Here is a 16,997-nt window from a genome sequence, read left to right on the forward strand (position 1 = left end):
ATGGCTATACATTTTTTGGCATTTAGTTTAAGGCCGTGACTACAGCACCAGTTGTCCGTTTCAGTGAGGCCTTTTTGTAGGATGTGTGTGTCAGCTGGTGTATCGACTATGGCGCCTAGTTTGCAGTCATCTGCGAACTTTGTCAGCCACAGCCCTCCCATGTTTGCTTTAACATCTGAGAAATAAATGCCGAACAAGAGGGGTCCCAGGACAGATCCCTGTGGGACACCACTCGTGACTGGCTTTGAGTCTGACATTGCTCCAGCGATTTTAACTTTATGGGTTCTGTCCTTTAGCCAGTTTGCAACAAATCTAGTGACATAGGGGTTTACTTTTAAGCTGTTTAGCTTATCTATGATGCCTGAGTGGGGTATTGTGTCGAAGGCCTTAGCCAAGTCCAGGTATGCTGTATGGACTGCTTTGCCCTCATCAATGGCTCTAGTGACTGTTTCGAAAAAGTCAACCAGGTTTAAAAGGCAGGATCTGCCCTTCACAAAGCTGAACTGGGTGGGGTCAAGTGTCTGTAGGTCCCCTATGTCTCTGTTTATGAGTTCCATAATGATTCTTTCCATAGCTTTGCAGACCAGGCTAGTTAAGCTTATGGGGCGGTAGTTTCCAGGGTCTGTAGAGGCACCCCACTTGTGGAGTTGGGACCACTGTTGCTGTACGCCAGTGTACAGGTACATAACCCGAAGTAAGGCTAAGATTAAATAGCATTTTTATGTGTGGGTTTAGTTCCTCTTGGAGTTCTCGTAACACGCACCCTGGGATGCCGTCAGGTCCCATTGATGCTGTGTTTTTTGCTTTGTTTAGGGCGGTTCTCACTTGGACATCTGAGATGACAGGGAGATTACATTCAGCTGGGGTAAGTATTTCTTCTTTTGGGGGTGAAGGTGGCGAGAAGTTTGCACTGAACCTGTCAGCCAGAATGTTAGCAATGTCTGTGGGTTCAGTGTATTTTTTGTTGTTGTGAACCAACTCTGAGCATATCTGAGGGTTTCCGCCCAGGTTTCTAACATAGCTGAAGAAGGCTTTGTGGTTATCTTTAGTGGCCTTAGCGATTTTTCTCTCAAAGTTTGCCTTGGATGTTTTTATGAGAGAACGTACTTTTCTGCTAATGTTGATCAGAGATGTCTTCCCTTCATGGGATTTCGCTCTGACGTGCAAAAGCTTCCTTCTTTTGTTATACAATTTGTTTATGGCTGAGGTCCACCAGACAGGACGCTTACATTTGGTGGAGAGGGACTTGTTTTTGTTTGGGATTGCATGATCCATGCATTCTTGGAGATGTCCATAGAAAGCATTTGTGAAGGATTCGGCATTGTGAGATGTGGTATCCACTGGCACAGTGGATTTAAAGGATACCATCTCAGTCTTAAGAAGAGTGAAGTCTGCTTTTGAGAAGTTTTTCACTGTGGTCTTTTGTGCTGGGGGTGGAGGTGGGATATGTATATCCAGGGTGATTAGTTTGTGGTCAGATCTCACTAGTGAGGGGTATACTTCCGGTGTGGAGCATTTTGTCCCCATGTTTGTGATGATCAGGTCTAGTATATTATCTCCCCTAGTGGGAGAGGTGACTAGTTGTTCCAGTGCATTTGAATTTATGAATTCCAGGAACCTTTGGGCTAGGGTATTAGGGCTAGAATAATGTACCCAATTTATGTTTGGGTAGTTGAAGTCTCCCAGTATGATGGTATTTTGTGATACATTCATATCCTCCAATGTCTTCAGGAAGGCTGAGTGGGGTTCTTGAGATTGGGAGGGTGGTCTGTAACATGCTACCAGTTGTATAGCAGTTTTGCCTATGGTTAGTTGCACCTGTATGGTCTGTGTTGCTTCATGTGTTGCTACTAACCTGGAGGTGTGGGTGTCCTTTATGAATATGGACACTCCCCCTCCCTTTGTGGTTCGGCCTGAGTTTTGGGGCCGAAAAGCATGATACGAGGTATAGCCTGGTAGCACTGGAGTGCTCTCAGGAGCCTTGAACCAGGTTTTAGTTACTGCACAGACGTCGATGTTCTCCATGCTGAGGAGTGCATCAAGTGCCTGCATCTTGAGATTTAGACTTCTGGCGTTGAGCAGCATTACCCTTAGTTTTTTCCATTTTTGTTTTCTAAGGAGGTGGGTTTGTCTTTTGAGCCTTGCCTAAAAAAAGGCACTATGTGGGTGGCAAGAGCCTTTGCCAATATCCGGAAGCCCAGTGGTGACAGGTGTAAGCCATCCCTTGTAGCAGCGTGGCTTGTCCAACATATCATCCCAGGCAGACAAACATTGGATCCCCTTAGAATGACACCAGTACTTGAGCCAATTGTTAAAGCTGATCATCTTGTCTTTGTATTGTGGTATCATTCTTGGTGAGGGCAAGATGCTGCTCAGGGTCAGGGTCATACCAGCCTGGGCTACATAATCGGAGAGCTCCTCTATGTCTCTTTTCATGTAGTCCAGGGAGGTACGTCTCAGGTCATTCACACCAGCATGGACAATGACGGAGCCATATTTGTACTTGCTTTGGCGTGACCTGAGTGCGTGTGTTATGTGGCGGGTCCTAGCTCCTGATAAACAGCTCACAGTCAACCTTCTCCTTGTTCAGCCTGGTCAGTGGGACATCAGTGTGTCTGACTATGGAGTCACCTATTACTAGTGTATCAGGCAATGTGTTTGGCCTTATGGGCTGCGATTGGTTGACACACTGATTTATTGAAGTATGTGTTGCATGTGTTTTGTTTTGAGGTGGTGGATTTTTGGATGTCTGCTTTGGGAGCCTCTGTTGTTTTGGTAAGTTTTTTATTAGAGCCTCCAAGTATGTCTTTGTGTTTTTATGTGTTTGGTTTGCAGTTGTGGTAGGTCTATGTGGGACTGGGATTGTTGTGTGTGTGGTTGCCATCTTCTCCTGTCTGGTCATGCCAGCCCTGAGTTGAGAGAGTTCAGCCTGCAGTTTGGCTATATAGTTGCATCTCTCACATGTATTTGTGTTTGTTGGGAGGAGGAGAGGGTTGTCTGTGTACATGAGACAATTGTAGCATTGTCTCAAGATACCCAGATTGACCATCTGAACTGGAGACGACACCAGTAATCTACCACTCGACATGCTAGAACAGTATAAGGGAGTAGTATACCTTTAAGGGAAGTGGATATTCACAGGGGTGGTAAGTAGATGTAGGGCTTTACTTAGTACAAGAGTGCTTACTTAGTAGAGAAGTATTGAGAACAAGTGCTAGGCTTATAATACAGTGAGTAGGCTGGTTATACTAAGAGTAGAGCTTCCTTAAGGGAAAATTTGAAGAGCAGACTTGCCGGAGCCAGAAAAAGTTTAACCTTGTTTAACCGGCGCTGCGCTATGCGCACAACAGCGCAAAGCCGTGAAAACGTGGATTTTAAACAGTGAACTACAAAAGAGCTAGAAATGGTCCAAAACAACCAATTACTACAGCTTCTTGTGCTGAGGTCACTTCCCCCAAGGACAGGTAGGCTGCTCAAGGCTCCCCACTCCCACTGGTGAGCAAAGAAACTTCCTTCTATCCAAGTAAGGTAATGGACAACACAGGAACTACACCACAGCCCAGAATACAGCAATGCCTGTAAACTGGTCTAAACTAGTCAAGGAAGGCGGGAAAACAAGGATTATTTTTTTGTTTTTTTGTATTTTTGGTAGAAACACACAGAAAATGCAGAAACAGTGATAAATTAGTTACACAGGCTAGCACACTTTAGTGGGCAGCCTCCACAGTTAAATTAAACAAACAAGCAAACTTTTTTTCAAATTCGACTAAAATGTAACTTTAAGTGCAGATTTTAAAATAATGCAGCAATCAGTTAAAAACAGTTCAGGCTAGTTCAAGGTAAGCTACAGAAGCTATTTCAAGTGAAAAAAAAGCAAAGATACTTAAATCCAGAAGGTAGTCGCTTTTCTGAGTTCCCTGCTGCTAGGACCACTCTGTAAACCCACGTGGAGCTTGTCTGAGCAGTATAGCCAGAAAAAAACGCCCAGAGGTGGATTTTAAACAGTGAACTACAAAAGAGCTAGAAATGGTCCAAAACAACCAGTTACTACAGCTTCTTGTGCTGAGGTCACTTCCCCCAAGGACAGGTAGGCTGCTCAAGGCTCCCCACTCCCACTGGTGAGCAAAGAAACTTCCTTCTATCCAAGTAAGGTAATGGACAACACATGAACTACACCACAGCCCAGAATACAGCAATGCCTGTAAACTGGTCTAAACTAGTCGAGGAAGGCGGGAAAACAAGGATTATTTTTTTGTTTTTTTTGGTAGAAACACACAGAAAATACAGAAACAGTGATAAATTAGTTACATAGGCTAGCACACTTTAGTGGGCAGCCTCCACAGTTAAATTAAACGAACAATATTTTAGCACTTTTGCAGTAATAATACTGCTTCTTCAGACATTAAACAGTTCTATTTCAAAAATATTTAAATAATGATGTCAAAAATTTACATCCAGTCACTAACATCAGTCAGTTAAGACCTTTAACCGAGATAATTTAAAATGCATTAAAGGTACATCACTTTAATAAACCTAATTCCATTACTTACAAACTTGTCTCATCTTTAAAAAAGATTTCATCTGCACCTTATCATTCAGTCCCTTCCCTTTATCTGTGTTTAACCTAACAATCCATGTAGCTTCCTGTACCTCTGTGACATTTTCAATGTCTTCCCCACGCTCATTGGACACTACTCTCTACATTATTAAAAACTTGAATATATGTGACCTACCATATGTATTAACATGTTTTGCTAGGACATTCGTACAGTTGCTTTTCTTTATATCTTATAAATACTCTCTGATTCTATCTTTGAACCGCCTGTTAGTTTTTCCCACATAGAATGATTTGCAGGAACGGATGGCTAAGTAAATATCTGTAGTGTTACCGTCACCCCTAGCATAAAATTTAAATTTCTTATTAATTTCAGGATGTTTTGGAATTTCCTGTGGAACATTGGAAAAGGTTTCAGTGGCAAAGTCTGTCTGTGATTTTTATTGTCATAAGAATTAGAAGAATCCCCTTCGGTTTGCTGACTCTCACTTTTTGATAGATAATTTTATTTCCTCCTTTGCCTGTGCTGCATTCAAAAGTATCTTTTATCCTCCAGGAAAAAAATATTCTGAAAATAGCTGGATGCACCTACCTCTGGACATTCCTTGATTACTGGAATAAATTTGCTCCTGTGCTGCCTGGTGTACAGTGAATAATAATTTCCCACAAACACTTGTGTCCAATTTTTAATTATTTCTTTTTGCCACAGTTTTGTAAGAATCAGCTCTTTGTCCTTGCAAGATTTTATCTTTACTAATATAGCTATTGACTGCTTTCTTATGGACAGATTTGGAGCATAAATTTAATGTTCTCTTTCAGTTAGCAAATCTTACTGTGGAAATACCAGCCCGATTGCTTATTTGTACTTTCATAAAATTAATGGTCTGTTCTTTCTAGTTTTTCTGGTACAGTAAAAAATCTCAGCGTTTCTTTACCTGTGCCACCTTCTAACACTACTGTTTCTTGAAATGGCTTTTCTTGAAAACCTTCCAAGTCAGCCAGCCATTTCTTCATTTCATCCTCTATTTTTGGCAGTTGTATCAGTTTACACGAGTAGCTAGTTAAAGCTTCTATTTTTCAAATGTTTTGTTATTTGAATTGTTATATTCTTTCAGGTTAATTTCTTTAGAATAGATTTGATTTATTGTTTCCTCTAAATTTCTAGAAATTATGTATTTTACCAAATCTGAAGCTTTTTCCTGCTTTTTGCTGATCAGCTGCAGTAATCTTCCTTGCTAGTGTTCTCTTCAACTTTTCTGGTTGATTTTATTTCATTTTGTTTTCTCTTTACTGGCATCCAGGCAACATACGTACTAGCCAGTAACAACGTTTTAGCCATTATGATACTTTCACCTGCTCCCTTTTCTTAGTTTCTGTTTTCACACTGGGAAAGTGGAAATTAAGCTGTTGCTCAGTGTGCAGTCATCTTGGAAGTTGTCAGCCCACCATATTTGTGAAAGAGAATGTCTGTGATTGTTATGTGGATGTATGTGATTCCTATCCCCAGACCACCAAGATGGAAGCCCTAGCTAAGAGCTGAAATAAAAGGCACTCATCCAAAGCTCTCTGCAATTACCTGGACCACAGGCTTTCAGCTGACCCTCGCCTCCCTCTCATCTATCCGAGACGGTCCCTGGCAATGGATCTCCTTGATTTAAAGACTACTTCAGGCCTTAGAGATCTGTAGGCCAAGCTCATAGCAGTAAGTTTGTCTAAGAGTCTCCATTGTAAAATGAAAGAGAAGGTCCTTTTCATACAAGGGGAAGAGGGTGCCTCCTCAGAGATTGAGAAGAAAGAATTAGGCTGTCCTTCCCAAGTATCTCTTACTTCTCTTTTGTATGACACAGGCACTGAGGGCACTTTCTTCTCTGCTTCAGCCACAGAGGAAATTGTATTTGGAAACGCACACTTTGCAGAATGGAAGAACACTTAAAATGGGAAGCAAGACTTCAGGATTTGTCAGATATAGAATAATGTCTGTAAACAGACTTTTCCGTGATTACCACACTAGTCATATCCATGAATTTGTGATTGCCTCGTGTTTTTCACTAAAGACTCCAAGTACATAGCAAATGCAGTAGATGAAAGAAAGGATCACTGCCTGATCACTGTTATACCCGGGTAGTAAGAAGGGATTCTTCCCATTTTTTTCCCTGTGATTCATCACATTGGGAATGCAAATCCTAACATTACCCTGCTGATGAATTTCCAGCAAATCTTATTGAGCATTTCTTGGCATCCAAGTTTCTCAACAGTAAGGGATTTTTATATATATTCAGATTCTCTCTGAATCATCGTTTCAACAACGTTATCAAATGTTTGTTTCTGTTTCGCGTATCCTTGATCCATATTTGTCACCACTGTTAAAATTTTCACCATTCTGTCAATCATAAACCCTTTATAATTGTAGTTTAAAATGGGTATTGGTCTATATGATATTGGATTTGGCAAGGTTTTTGCCTGTTTTGTCAGTACTACCACCAGTAGGCTTTTCCACTATTTAGGCATCCTCCCTGCTTCAAACATTATTAAATAATGTCTTCAAGTTTTCAATATCCTCTTTCCTTCTAGTAGATTTCATTAGGTATTCCATCTGTTTTTAAAGATTTCCCTGTTTGTTTATATATACATATTTATTTCTTCATCTGTCCTGACTATTAACTGCTTGACTTCCTCTTCAACAAGTTTTAAAATATTTAGGGTTTCCAAAAATGCTTCCACTTGTCTTTTGATATCCCCACTCTTCTGGTCTATATAGCTTTTTGTAATATTGCTGAAATACTTCTATTATCTCGTCAGGACTCTTTAAGTACCATTCATGTCACAGGTATTTTCATTTTAGCATAGCTCATTCCACTTTCTGTTGCCTAAGTCTTCATGCTAAGAATTTCTGTGCTCTGTTATCAAAAAAAAAAATGTTTAATAACTATGTTTCCTCAACTTGTGCATCCATCCTTCCATCCACAACCCCTTTTTCCCCATTTTTCACATGGGGTTGGGGTGTCACTTTAACAGTGACAATCAGCTAGAGCCAGTATTGTCCAGATATTCACTATTTATTTTCTTAGCACTGTGAAATGATCCCTTCTTTGGAATCTGTACTTCTTCTGCAACATGTTAACTTTTGCCAGTCCTTTTAAATAATTTAGTTAATTTTCTTGAACGTCTTTCTTCCTTATTTATGCTATACTTAAAAATCCATCTTAATTTTTTTCCTACCTTAGCTGTCCTCTCAGAAACCATTTCTGTCTGCCATAACAACTCTCTATCACTCATTCCACAAATCTACCTTCTTAATGTCTATAGGGAAACGCCAATGCTTTTTTTTCTTTCTTTTTTTGTTAGTTCCTTTTATCTTAGCTCTTAAAGGTCATCTGTCAGAAGTGGGATTTTAACCCATGCCTCCTTATGGAGACCAGAATTCCATGAGCAATGGAGAGAGATAATCTTTGCGTCTGTGCCACTCGGACATCCTGCCGTTGCTTTCATCTCAATGTACAGCTCCTGTGATATGTTTTCTATTCAGCTAGCCCAAATGTTGTATATTGGGGAATATCGTCTAACTTTCTCTGAACTGCTGTTACTAAAGTAATATCCCAAATACCTTCATGTACTTTTTATAAATCAACCCTGTCTAGTTACAGTTTCCCATCAAGGACCCACTGACGTAACCTTACTGCTGCACACTATGTTCCAGTCACAACCTACAAATAAAATTGCCTGCTGAAAGTGTATTATTTCTTCCAAAATTCATGTAAGCTGCTTTAAAGATCATGTCAAAAGGGGCAAAATGACCTTTGGCTTTTGTATAAAAAAGTGTTTGCCTGCATCTTGATGCATACAAACACTTTTATACAAAAAACAAAAGTTGTTTCACTCCAGTTAAATAAAATTACTTTAAAAATGACTTCCAAACACAGTAGTTTAAACTTACACAGCCTTGTTTATGGCATTAATATTAGAGGGCGGGAAGGAGGCAGTTGTATCACTTTGAGTTCCAGCCCCAATTATGGGGAATTAACTTGGGTAAGTAATTGTAAATTATGTAATTACCAAGCTGTTAAATTTAAAAGTCTGGCAAAAAGGTTTTCATAATTTTTTTGCCAAACTGTTAATTTAACAGTATTTTCCACCCAAGTATACAAAACTCCTGTATATGAGTCAGTCAAGCATTTACTCACTAGCTCTTGGAGAAAATTCGCTGACTAGCCTTGAAAGATTTTTTTTTTTTAACTTCATTCTTAGTACATTCTAAAAACCAGCTCTGCTGGGGTGATATTCAGTTTTACCACTATTTATTTTCTTCTTTTTTTAAACCTTCCATTTTTCTCAAACTTAATTTTCCATTGCCCTAAGAGGCCAGAGAGTGCAGCATCTGTACTTTTTCATAATTGATTTTTCCTGAGTGCATCAGTTTAACTCTTGTCAGTCACTGTTAGATAAGCACATGCATTTGGCTCTGTTTTCTCAAAACCAAGTCTTCACTTTTTAAGAGACGACAGCTGGTACTTTCACAATTATCTTGCATTCTTCATTCTTGGTTTAATTTGTAACCTATTTAACTTGAAGAAGTTAAGAACAGTGTCTTTGACTTACTCTGTATTCAGTCTGTTCTTCTAACTTTATGCGTATAGAAAATAAATTGTGATTAGCTTATCTCTCTCTTTCTCTCTCTCTATATATATATATGTATATATATATATATATATATATATATATATATATATATATATATATATATATATATATATAAAATGTATGTGTGTGTGGTGTGTGTGTAAACAACTTCATACATTCTCATAGTCCAGAAGTTGCCTGTTTAGTGTTCAAGTTAGCCCTTAAACATTTACTTCAGCTTACACACTGTGATACTGTTTGCCTTTACTTTAAAACATACCTTCTACTGTATTATGTTTGCATTAATATTGTAGTATTTCACAGAAAATATATGTAGAACTTCAAAATGATTTCATTTATAGTTATTTCTTTTGACTATTCATTTCCGTCATGGGCAGCCATATCAAAGTAGTTTTCTTTTGTTTGAATTTCCTCAGAAAATTGAAGTAAACAACAAGTAATAGAACTGATGCTCCACAGTTCTGTTATGTACCATGTTCACTTTATTTTTATAGATTCCCATAGTCTTCACCTTCTCACTGTACCATCTTGTGGTTCAAGCCCCCCTATTCCCCCAAAGCACTGTCTAGTTAAGTGACTTGCCCAAGCTCACACAGTAGGCAAATGAGGGCTTAGGGCATCAACTCCTGTATCACAGGGGCTACAGCTTACAGCTTTAATCCTCTGTGCCAACTGTTAAGCTAAAGTTAAAGGGGAGAAGAAAAAATCAAACTCCACACCCTTGACACAGGAAACAGCAAAATTAACTGACTAATTTAATTCATATGTTACAGGTGGAACAGTGGACTGCAGGAGTTAAATGATTATTCCAGATACACACACAAATGTGGTAGTCAATTACAGCTTGCACAAAGTAGGTAGAGAGAGTTGAAAGGGTTCAAAGCATGTGATTTTGACTAAATGAAGCAGTACATTAATATCTTGGAGAACTCTTGATTGGCTTTATTGACTGACTTTTAACCTTCAGTGATTTATCAGAAAATGAAGCGTGTGTGTCTTGCAGTTAGTGAGAGGACTGAGGCTCTTAAGTTCTTAATGAGCTGCTTCCTATGGTTAAGGATGCAGGGTTTGATTCTTTCAACCTCCATTTGCCTACTCTGTGACTCCGAGCAAGTCATTTAACCAGACAAAGCTAAATAAATCTGTTTTGACAAACAGTAATGAGTGGCATTATTGACTTTCTGGAAGACATCCACATAAATATAATGACTAGAACACGCACACACTTGTACAAGAGAGATTTAATTTGCAGCTCCCTCACATTCTCCACTCTGCAGACATATACTTCAAATTCTTGTGCTCCTGTGATAACAATAAGTGCTCTACCCTGCCATAAGTTTTCCAGTAAAGTTAAGCAGACCTCTGTTCTCCAGCAGCGCTAAGCATATCTCCTTTAAAGGAAATCAAAAGCTGCAGATCTCTCGTTCCTGCTATGCTACATACTACTACTACTGCTACTTCCTGTGCAACATACTATTGTGTTACTTCCTGTACGGTGCCTAGGTGAAACCTGTACTTTGTTACAAAGAGACAGATGTTTTTATTAGGTCATGCTTTAAGCTCAATTGGAATGATGTAAAATTAAATTGTTTTGTTGGCTGAAATGGGTCCCCTGAAGCTGCGGGCTATAGATGGCTGCCCATTTCATCCCATTCCAATCCACCATTGGAGTAATTTTTTTTCCATCTCCAAACTGTAGTTGTATGCGAGCTCCAAATAAATATCATCCAACACTAATACTTTTTCTACTACTGGGAATGAGTGGTGTAGTCAAGAGTTTCTAAACCCGGAGCAGCCTGTGGGAGCCCTCTGCTGCTGCACTATACAAAACCAAAGCAGAACTTTCCTCTGTTAAAGTGCAGACATCCTGTATGCCATTTTTGAAGAACAATCTAATGGAGGAGCATTCAAAGGTTGAAGATGAAACTGTGTCCACAACCACAGTAACAAAGGATTTTCATGAGATAGCTGCTTCCTAGGAGTCTCACTTAACTTGTAACACGGGAAGTCATGGATACCAAAGTCTAAGGCAGAATAAAACCTGTCAAGTACGTAAATGTGGAGTGCTCAGGTCTTTGAAGTGGGGGCAGCAGTCTAAAATAGCAAGTCTGTATCCATAAGCAAATCATCATCTATCCTGACTTTTTTAATATTAGTGTTGATAGAGCATCCCCCTCTAAACTTTGGAAGTCAGGAACAGGGTCTCAGACCATCATTTACAAAAGTAGCATACCTTTTTCCAGACTAATAGCCAAGCCACGTCATTATTATGCACACACATGGTATCCCTGCTGATACTGCCAGTAGCTGATGTACACTTTCATCACCCCACAATGTCTTCTGTAGAAAAGTAGAATTTTTCTTAATGTCCTACCCAGATTATTCTTGATCAGCATAAATACTCCCCCTGGTCATCAAAGGTTCTAGCCATAGCATAGTGTACCCAGACACAGAATGAAATAAGTAAAACTGTGTATTATATTGAGCAAAAATCAGGATACCTTGTTTTGTTTGTGCAAACTCATTTAAGTGTGGTTGTTTCATTTGTGTTATACTGCAGGATGCAGACTGCCCTGGTGAGCAGAAACAGTAAGTACTGGTCACTCTGTTTAGGCTGTGTTGGAGTTTTGGTATGAGATTTTATGCTACCTTTATTAATCTTCTCTGCCTCTCCTACTACTGACCACATTTTAACTTTTTTATTCTTCTTTCTTGGAAAGACATGCATACTTGCTGTCCTGAGACATTACCAACAATACTTCGATCAGAGAAGGAAAATACTTACAGATCACTGACTGCTAAGTAAATATGCATTTCGTTTGTAGACTTGTCTGTTGGTCAGAATCCCGAGTTGTTTTTCAGAACGTTAGTCAAAGTCATGTCTCTAGTCCCTCCCCTTTTTAGTGTGTAAAGACTTGTACAGAGGGCATGGGAACTGGGATGATGATTCATAACAACCTGATTAGTGCCATTCCTAGGACAGCGCTATATGCCCTAGAATGTATTCCTGGCGTGTGGGCAGTAACACACTGCTTTTTTTCTTCCTAATAAATTGTGCAGCTTTGCTTTGCTTTATGTTTGAATGTAGTTGGCCATAGTGAAGGTCCCTCTTTGTGTTTGTCTTTGGCAAATCTGGTGAAATGTTAAGTGACCTTATTTTGTTTATCTACAGCAGGCAGGTTCTTCTGTGGACAACAGTTCCTTGATTACACAAAATAATGAACTTGAAAAAAAGGTGGCAGAATTGCAGCACAAGCTGGACGAAGAGAAGAAGGTAAAACTAGTGTGTGTCTGTCTGTCTTACAAGTTGTTAATAGTCCGTAGTGTTACTGGTAGTAGATTTTTCTTCTAAATGGGAATGAGTTACCTTCTCAAACTTTAGTTACAGAAGTGTTTTTCATGTCTCTCCTCTCTATTTCTTTCCATTCCTACTTGCATGTGTCATATAGTCTCTCTTCATATGATTTATGGTGCCAACCTTGAACTCTTTCTTTGTTCTTACTAGAGAGTTCTTCCTCGGACATAATCTTCAGAATTGCAGTGCAGTAGCTTTTTGATGTATGCCTAAGCACCTTTGTTCCTTTCATTGCTGTTTTGTTTCATGTTCTCCGATGCCTTTTCGGTTTTATATACTCATTCTTTCTGTTTACCTTTCGTATGATTTGTTTAGTCCAGTGTGCATATTTGCATTGCATTTATACTGTCATATCCCCAGACCATTTCTTCCGTTTGACATTTTTTTCTTGTAATATTGTTTGCATGTCTATGTCTCTCTACATTTAAGTTTATTTTGTTTAATGTTTGATGTTCAGGTGTGCAGACTGAATATGACTTACAGTCTAGGTCACAGACAAAAGTATACACAGTGAATACATTTTTTTCAAAGGTTATCAGTACGTATATTTAAGTAAACATCAGTGACATGGATAAGAAGAAACTGCACTGCAGATTCATTAAGGAAAGTATCTGTGGCTTTGTTATTGTGTTGTTCAGAAATAAGCCTATCATCTGCTCTACTGCTTCTAACGCTGTCATATGTATGTCAAGGATCACCTTCTTTTTAAAAGTAACATGTTTTTTTATTTGTTTCTTTATACTGTTGTGGTATGTGCTATGCCTTAGTAAACCTTACATCACAGTTGTGCTTCGACATGGGAATGGGTAATATGCCATTATCAACAGCTTCATCCGCGGTAGTAGCATACTAAAATAGCTTGCTGAAAACGGTTGCATGTGTCTCAACATTCAACAAAAGCAATGCTGAACAACTTTCAGTGCCTCTATTTTAAAGGTATGTACTAGACACACACACACACACACACACACGTTCAAATTTTTTTTAATGTAAAAAAACGGTGCTACACTTAGTCAAATGACATTATGGTCGACTTGTTCAAGATTGCTTATAACATAATTCCTCGTGTTTTGTCTTGGTTTGTGGATGTGCAGTGAAGAAGGTAGTATAAACAAGTTTTGGGGTGTTGGGGCAGAGCTCCCACCGGGGGTGGGGTGGGGTCAGAGTTCCTTACTTTACAGCAGGTAAAGTTTGTTTGTTTTATTCTTAGGATAGCTAAGGATGTTTGTGATTGCAAATGTGTAAATATAGTGTGTACACCAGATTACGTTAAATTTTGGGATTTTTTTTTGTATTCAGTTTGGGCCATTTTATTTTTAGGGTTCAGATAGTAATGATAACAAATGTAAATATACTGTTTATAGTTGCTATCACTGGGTTTTGAGGTTTTTATTGATCGTCAATGAAACTGTGAAATTTATAGCTATGAACAGCAATTTTTTTGGGCTGAGCCCACCTAGCCAACTTGAAAGTGAAATCACGGTTAAAAACAGATCCGATTCTAAGAATTTAATTTAATTAGATTGTAAAACTAGCCTAGCCTAACAAAATGTACTACTCAAATATATCAAATAAATGAGGTGTTACTTCTGAAGAAAAGAAAAAAAACATTGAAATTTACCTCAGCAGTTGCAGTAGAGGGCCTTTAAGAAGGTTATCCGTAGGTTGATCGTGCAGGGTAGGAGACAAAACAGATGGTGCTTTTGAAAATGATTATTGGACTGTTCATCACTACATTCATTGCACACCGTTCATTCATACTGCATCTTCGTGTTTTACAGCATAATCAGTTGTTTATGGTTTATGCTAAGAATAAAGACTGTGTACTGCATTTGCATCTCTTACATAAACAGTTGCTCCCACGGGTGTATTGAGCATGATAGTAGGTTAGTTGATGTGATGTGTGCATTACTGGCTGAGGCAAGGGGTCGGCATGTGTTGAAGAGCTAGGGTAGGATAGTGGGAGATGGATGTCATAGTTTGCATCTGCTTAACTCCAGTACAAAAGAATAACTCATCTTGGGATAAAGGTGTAATATCCTGGAATGTTGTCGCCTCACAATTAGATGTTGTACATTTGATTCTCAGAGCGTCTTCTGTGTGTCGACATGTGTGAATGGGCGTTCCTTCGTTGAAGGTTGTGCGTTAGGCCTGGCAAGCCAGCACGTAAAAAAAAATGTACTGCCAATCATTAGCGGACCGGAGTTCCACTGTGGCGACCCCTAACCAGGAAAATCCGAAAGACAGATCCTGGAATGTTTCCTGACATGTTTTTCTTTGCATTATATGAAATGATGAGTTTGGTATTAGAAGTCCAGAAGTAAGGCAGAGAGAGTCTAGTGCACATAGACATAGGCTCTATGAATGTAAAAATTAGGGTGTCCACCCAGGTAAGATGGCAGGAGGTACAAGGCAAGCACAAACACGTGGGTATTTTGGCTGGCAGTTGTGGATATGCTGTTGATGACAGCTGTTGTGGCAACAGGTTTTTGCTGTCAGTGCCTACAAGCTGTACAGTGTGTGTGGGGGGGGGGGGTCAGAATGGTAGTGTTCAGGGTCTACTCCCTACTTCACTGTTAGGTAGTGATTCATGATTTTGTCAGAGCAGTGAGCATTTAAAAAAACACATAGTAAATCATATTGCATAATTATGGATTTTATTTGCATTACCAGGAAGGAGGAAAAAGTACTGGTACCCCCTATATAAATTTGTCATTATACCAGTTTCCCGTGTGTAAAGTTGGTCTCAGATTAGGAAATAGAAGATGGTTCAGAGAACATTTACCACACAGATTTATGCAGTTATAAACATCTTAGATGCAAGGAGATTTATGCAGTTATAAACATCTTGGATGCAAGGAAAGACTACAGCATTTTGTCACTGTTTTGAGTAGGAAACCGGTTACTGAGCTGTGACATGTTGATATTTAAACGTCTTAGGAATGACAGTCTGGCTTCCACTCTGGATATTACTTTTACTAAACATTCTTGCAGTCAGAACAATTGTAGTCAAAGACTTCAGTTCATAATTGATTTTCCATCATTGGGCTGGAATATTGTAGAATGTTTTATCCATTCCTAAAAGAAAAGTGAGAGTTCATAATCATTTAAAAGACTATTAGTAGAAAGAAAGTCACCAACGTATACCAAATGTGCAAACTGGAAATCCAAACAGCAAAACAACAAAATTCCAGCAGGACAGCCATGGCAGTAAAATATTTTAATAAAATATATACCATAAAAACAAAGAAATAATATCACAGGCGTTTTTGCGTATAAAATACACTTCTTCATGTCTTACATTTCAGTAACCTGTCAACAGGCCATAGAACTAAATTACTTAATTATGTTAAAGGTACAGATGTATCTAATACTTCTTTAATCTGTGTGCTTTCAAGACAGGTTTAATACTGACATTGCTGTTTATTCCTGGGTATCTATGTGCCTGTAGCCTCAGAATACACTTCAATTCTACTTGTTCTGAATGATTATTTGTATCCCGCCCTCTTGTACTGATATGGACAGGCTGCAGCACACTAAAGGAAAAGTGGTGTTCTGGCCTTATATTGATATGTTTAGCTAAGGTATTTTTCTCATTTTGTTTGCGTATCTCATAGAGGTGTTTACTGACGCATTCTTTCAATTTCTGAGTGGTCTTGCCTACATAGTAACAAGTACATAAATCACATGTAGCCAAATAAATTAAATTACTACTGTTGCAATCTGCATAAAACCTCCGTTCAAAAACAAAAGATGTGTTGGGACAACTAAATACCTGATGTTTACTTAATACTTTGCAGAAACTGCATTTTCTGCATGGGTATGTGCCTGAACTCATCACTGTGGAATGTGTTTTATTGTCATTACATAACAGCTTTTACTTTTACTAAACATTCTTACAGTCAGAACAATTGTAGTCAAAGACGTCAGTTCATAATTGATTTTCCTTCATCTGGCTGGAATATTGTAGAATGTTTTATCCACTCCTAAAAGAAAAGTGAGAGTTTATAATCATTTAAAAGACTATTAGCTGGTTGGTTTGACATTAGGATATGTGATCCTGAGTTAAATAACTGCACTCTCTTAAATGTCCACTAGTAGGGTCTGAGTTTTTTATATTTTCATAACACAGGACATTTTAAATTTATTTATGTGAAAGGATCTTGTGCTTGAGGTGGGTACTGCCTTTCATATGACCTTGCTGATGTTATAGGATTCAGAGTGGGGTAGGTATGGTTGTGCTACTGTGCCAGACTGTACCCTCTCTCTCTTTGGGATGTACTTTAGCATCCATTTAATAAAACCCATCCTTTTTGCAGTGCCATGTATTGATAAGGATGTTGCTGTGCTACTGTGTCAAGCACATAATCACCAGTAAATGGAAGTTGCTTTTGTCCCCCTTGTTTTAACTGCAGTTAGTATACGTTATTAAAATATAGAATATGGCAG

At 38.7% G+C, this 16,997-nt stretch overlaps 1 protein-coding gene across 2 annotated transcripts in view; it reads left to right on the plus strand.

Moving 5' to 3' along the window:
* CGN (cingulin) overlaps window positions 1-16,997 on the plus strand; it is a 1,354,172-nt gene that overhangs the window by 565,620 nt on the left and 771,555 nt on the right. For both annotated transcript variants that reach the window (XM_044080636.1, XM_044080637.1), the window contains exon 5: window positions 12,366-12,467. In XM_044080636.1, coding sequence (XP_043936571.1) covers window positions 12,366-12,467 — 102 coding nt within the window. The remainder of the gene's footprint in view (window positions 1-12,365; window positions 12,468-16,997) is intronic.

Source organism: Protopterus annectens, chromosome 8.part0 (genome assembly GCF_019279795.1).
Source record: "Protopterus annectens isolate FY-2018-M chromosome 8.part0, PAN1.0, whole genome shotgun sequence".
NCBI classification, from domain to species: Eukaryota; Metazoa; Chordata; order Ceratodontiformes; family Protopteridae; genus Protopterus; species Protopterus annectens.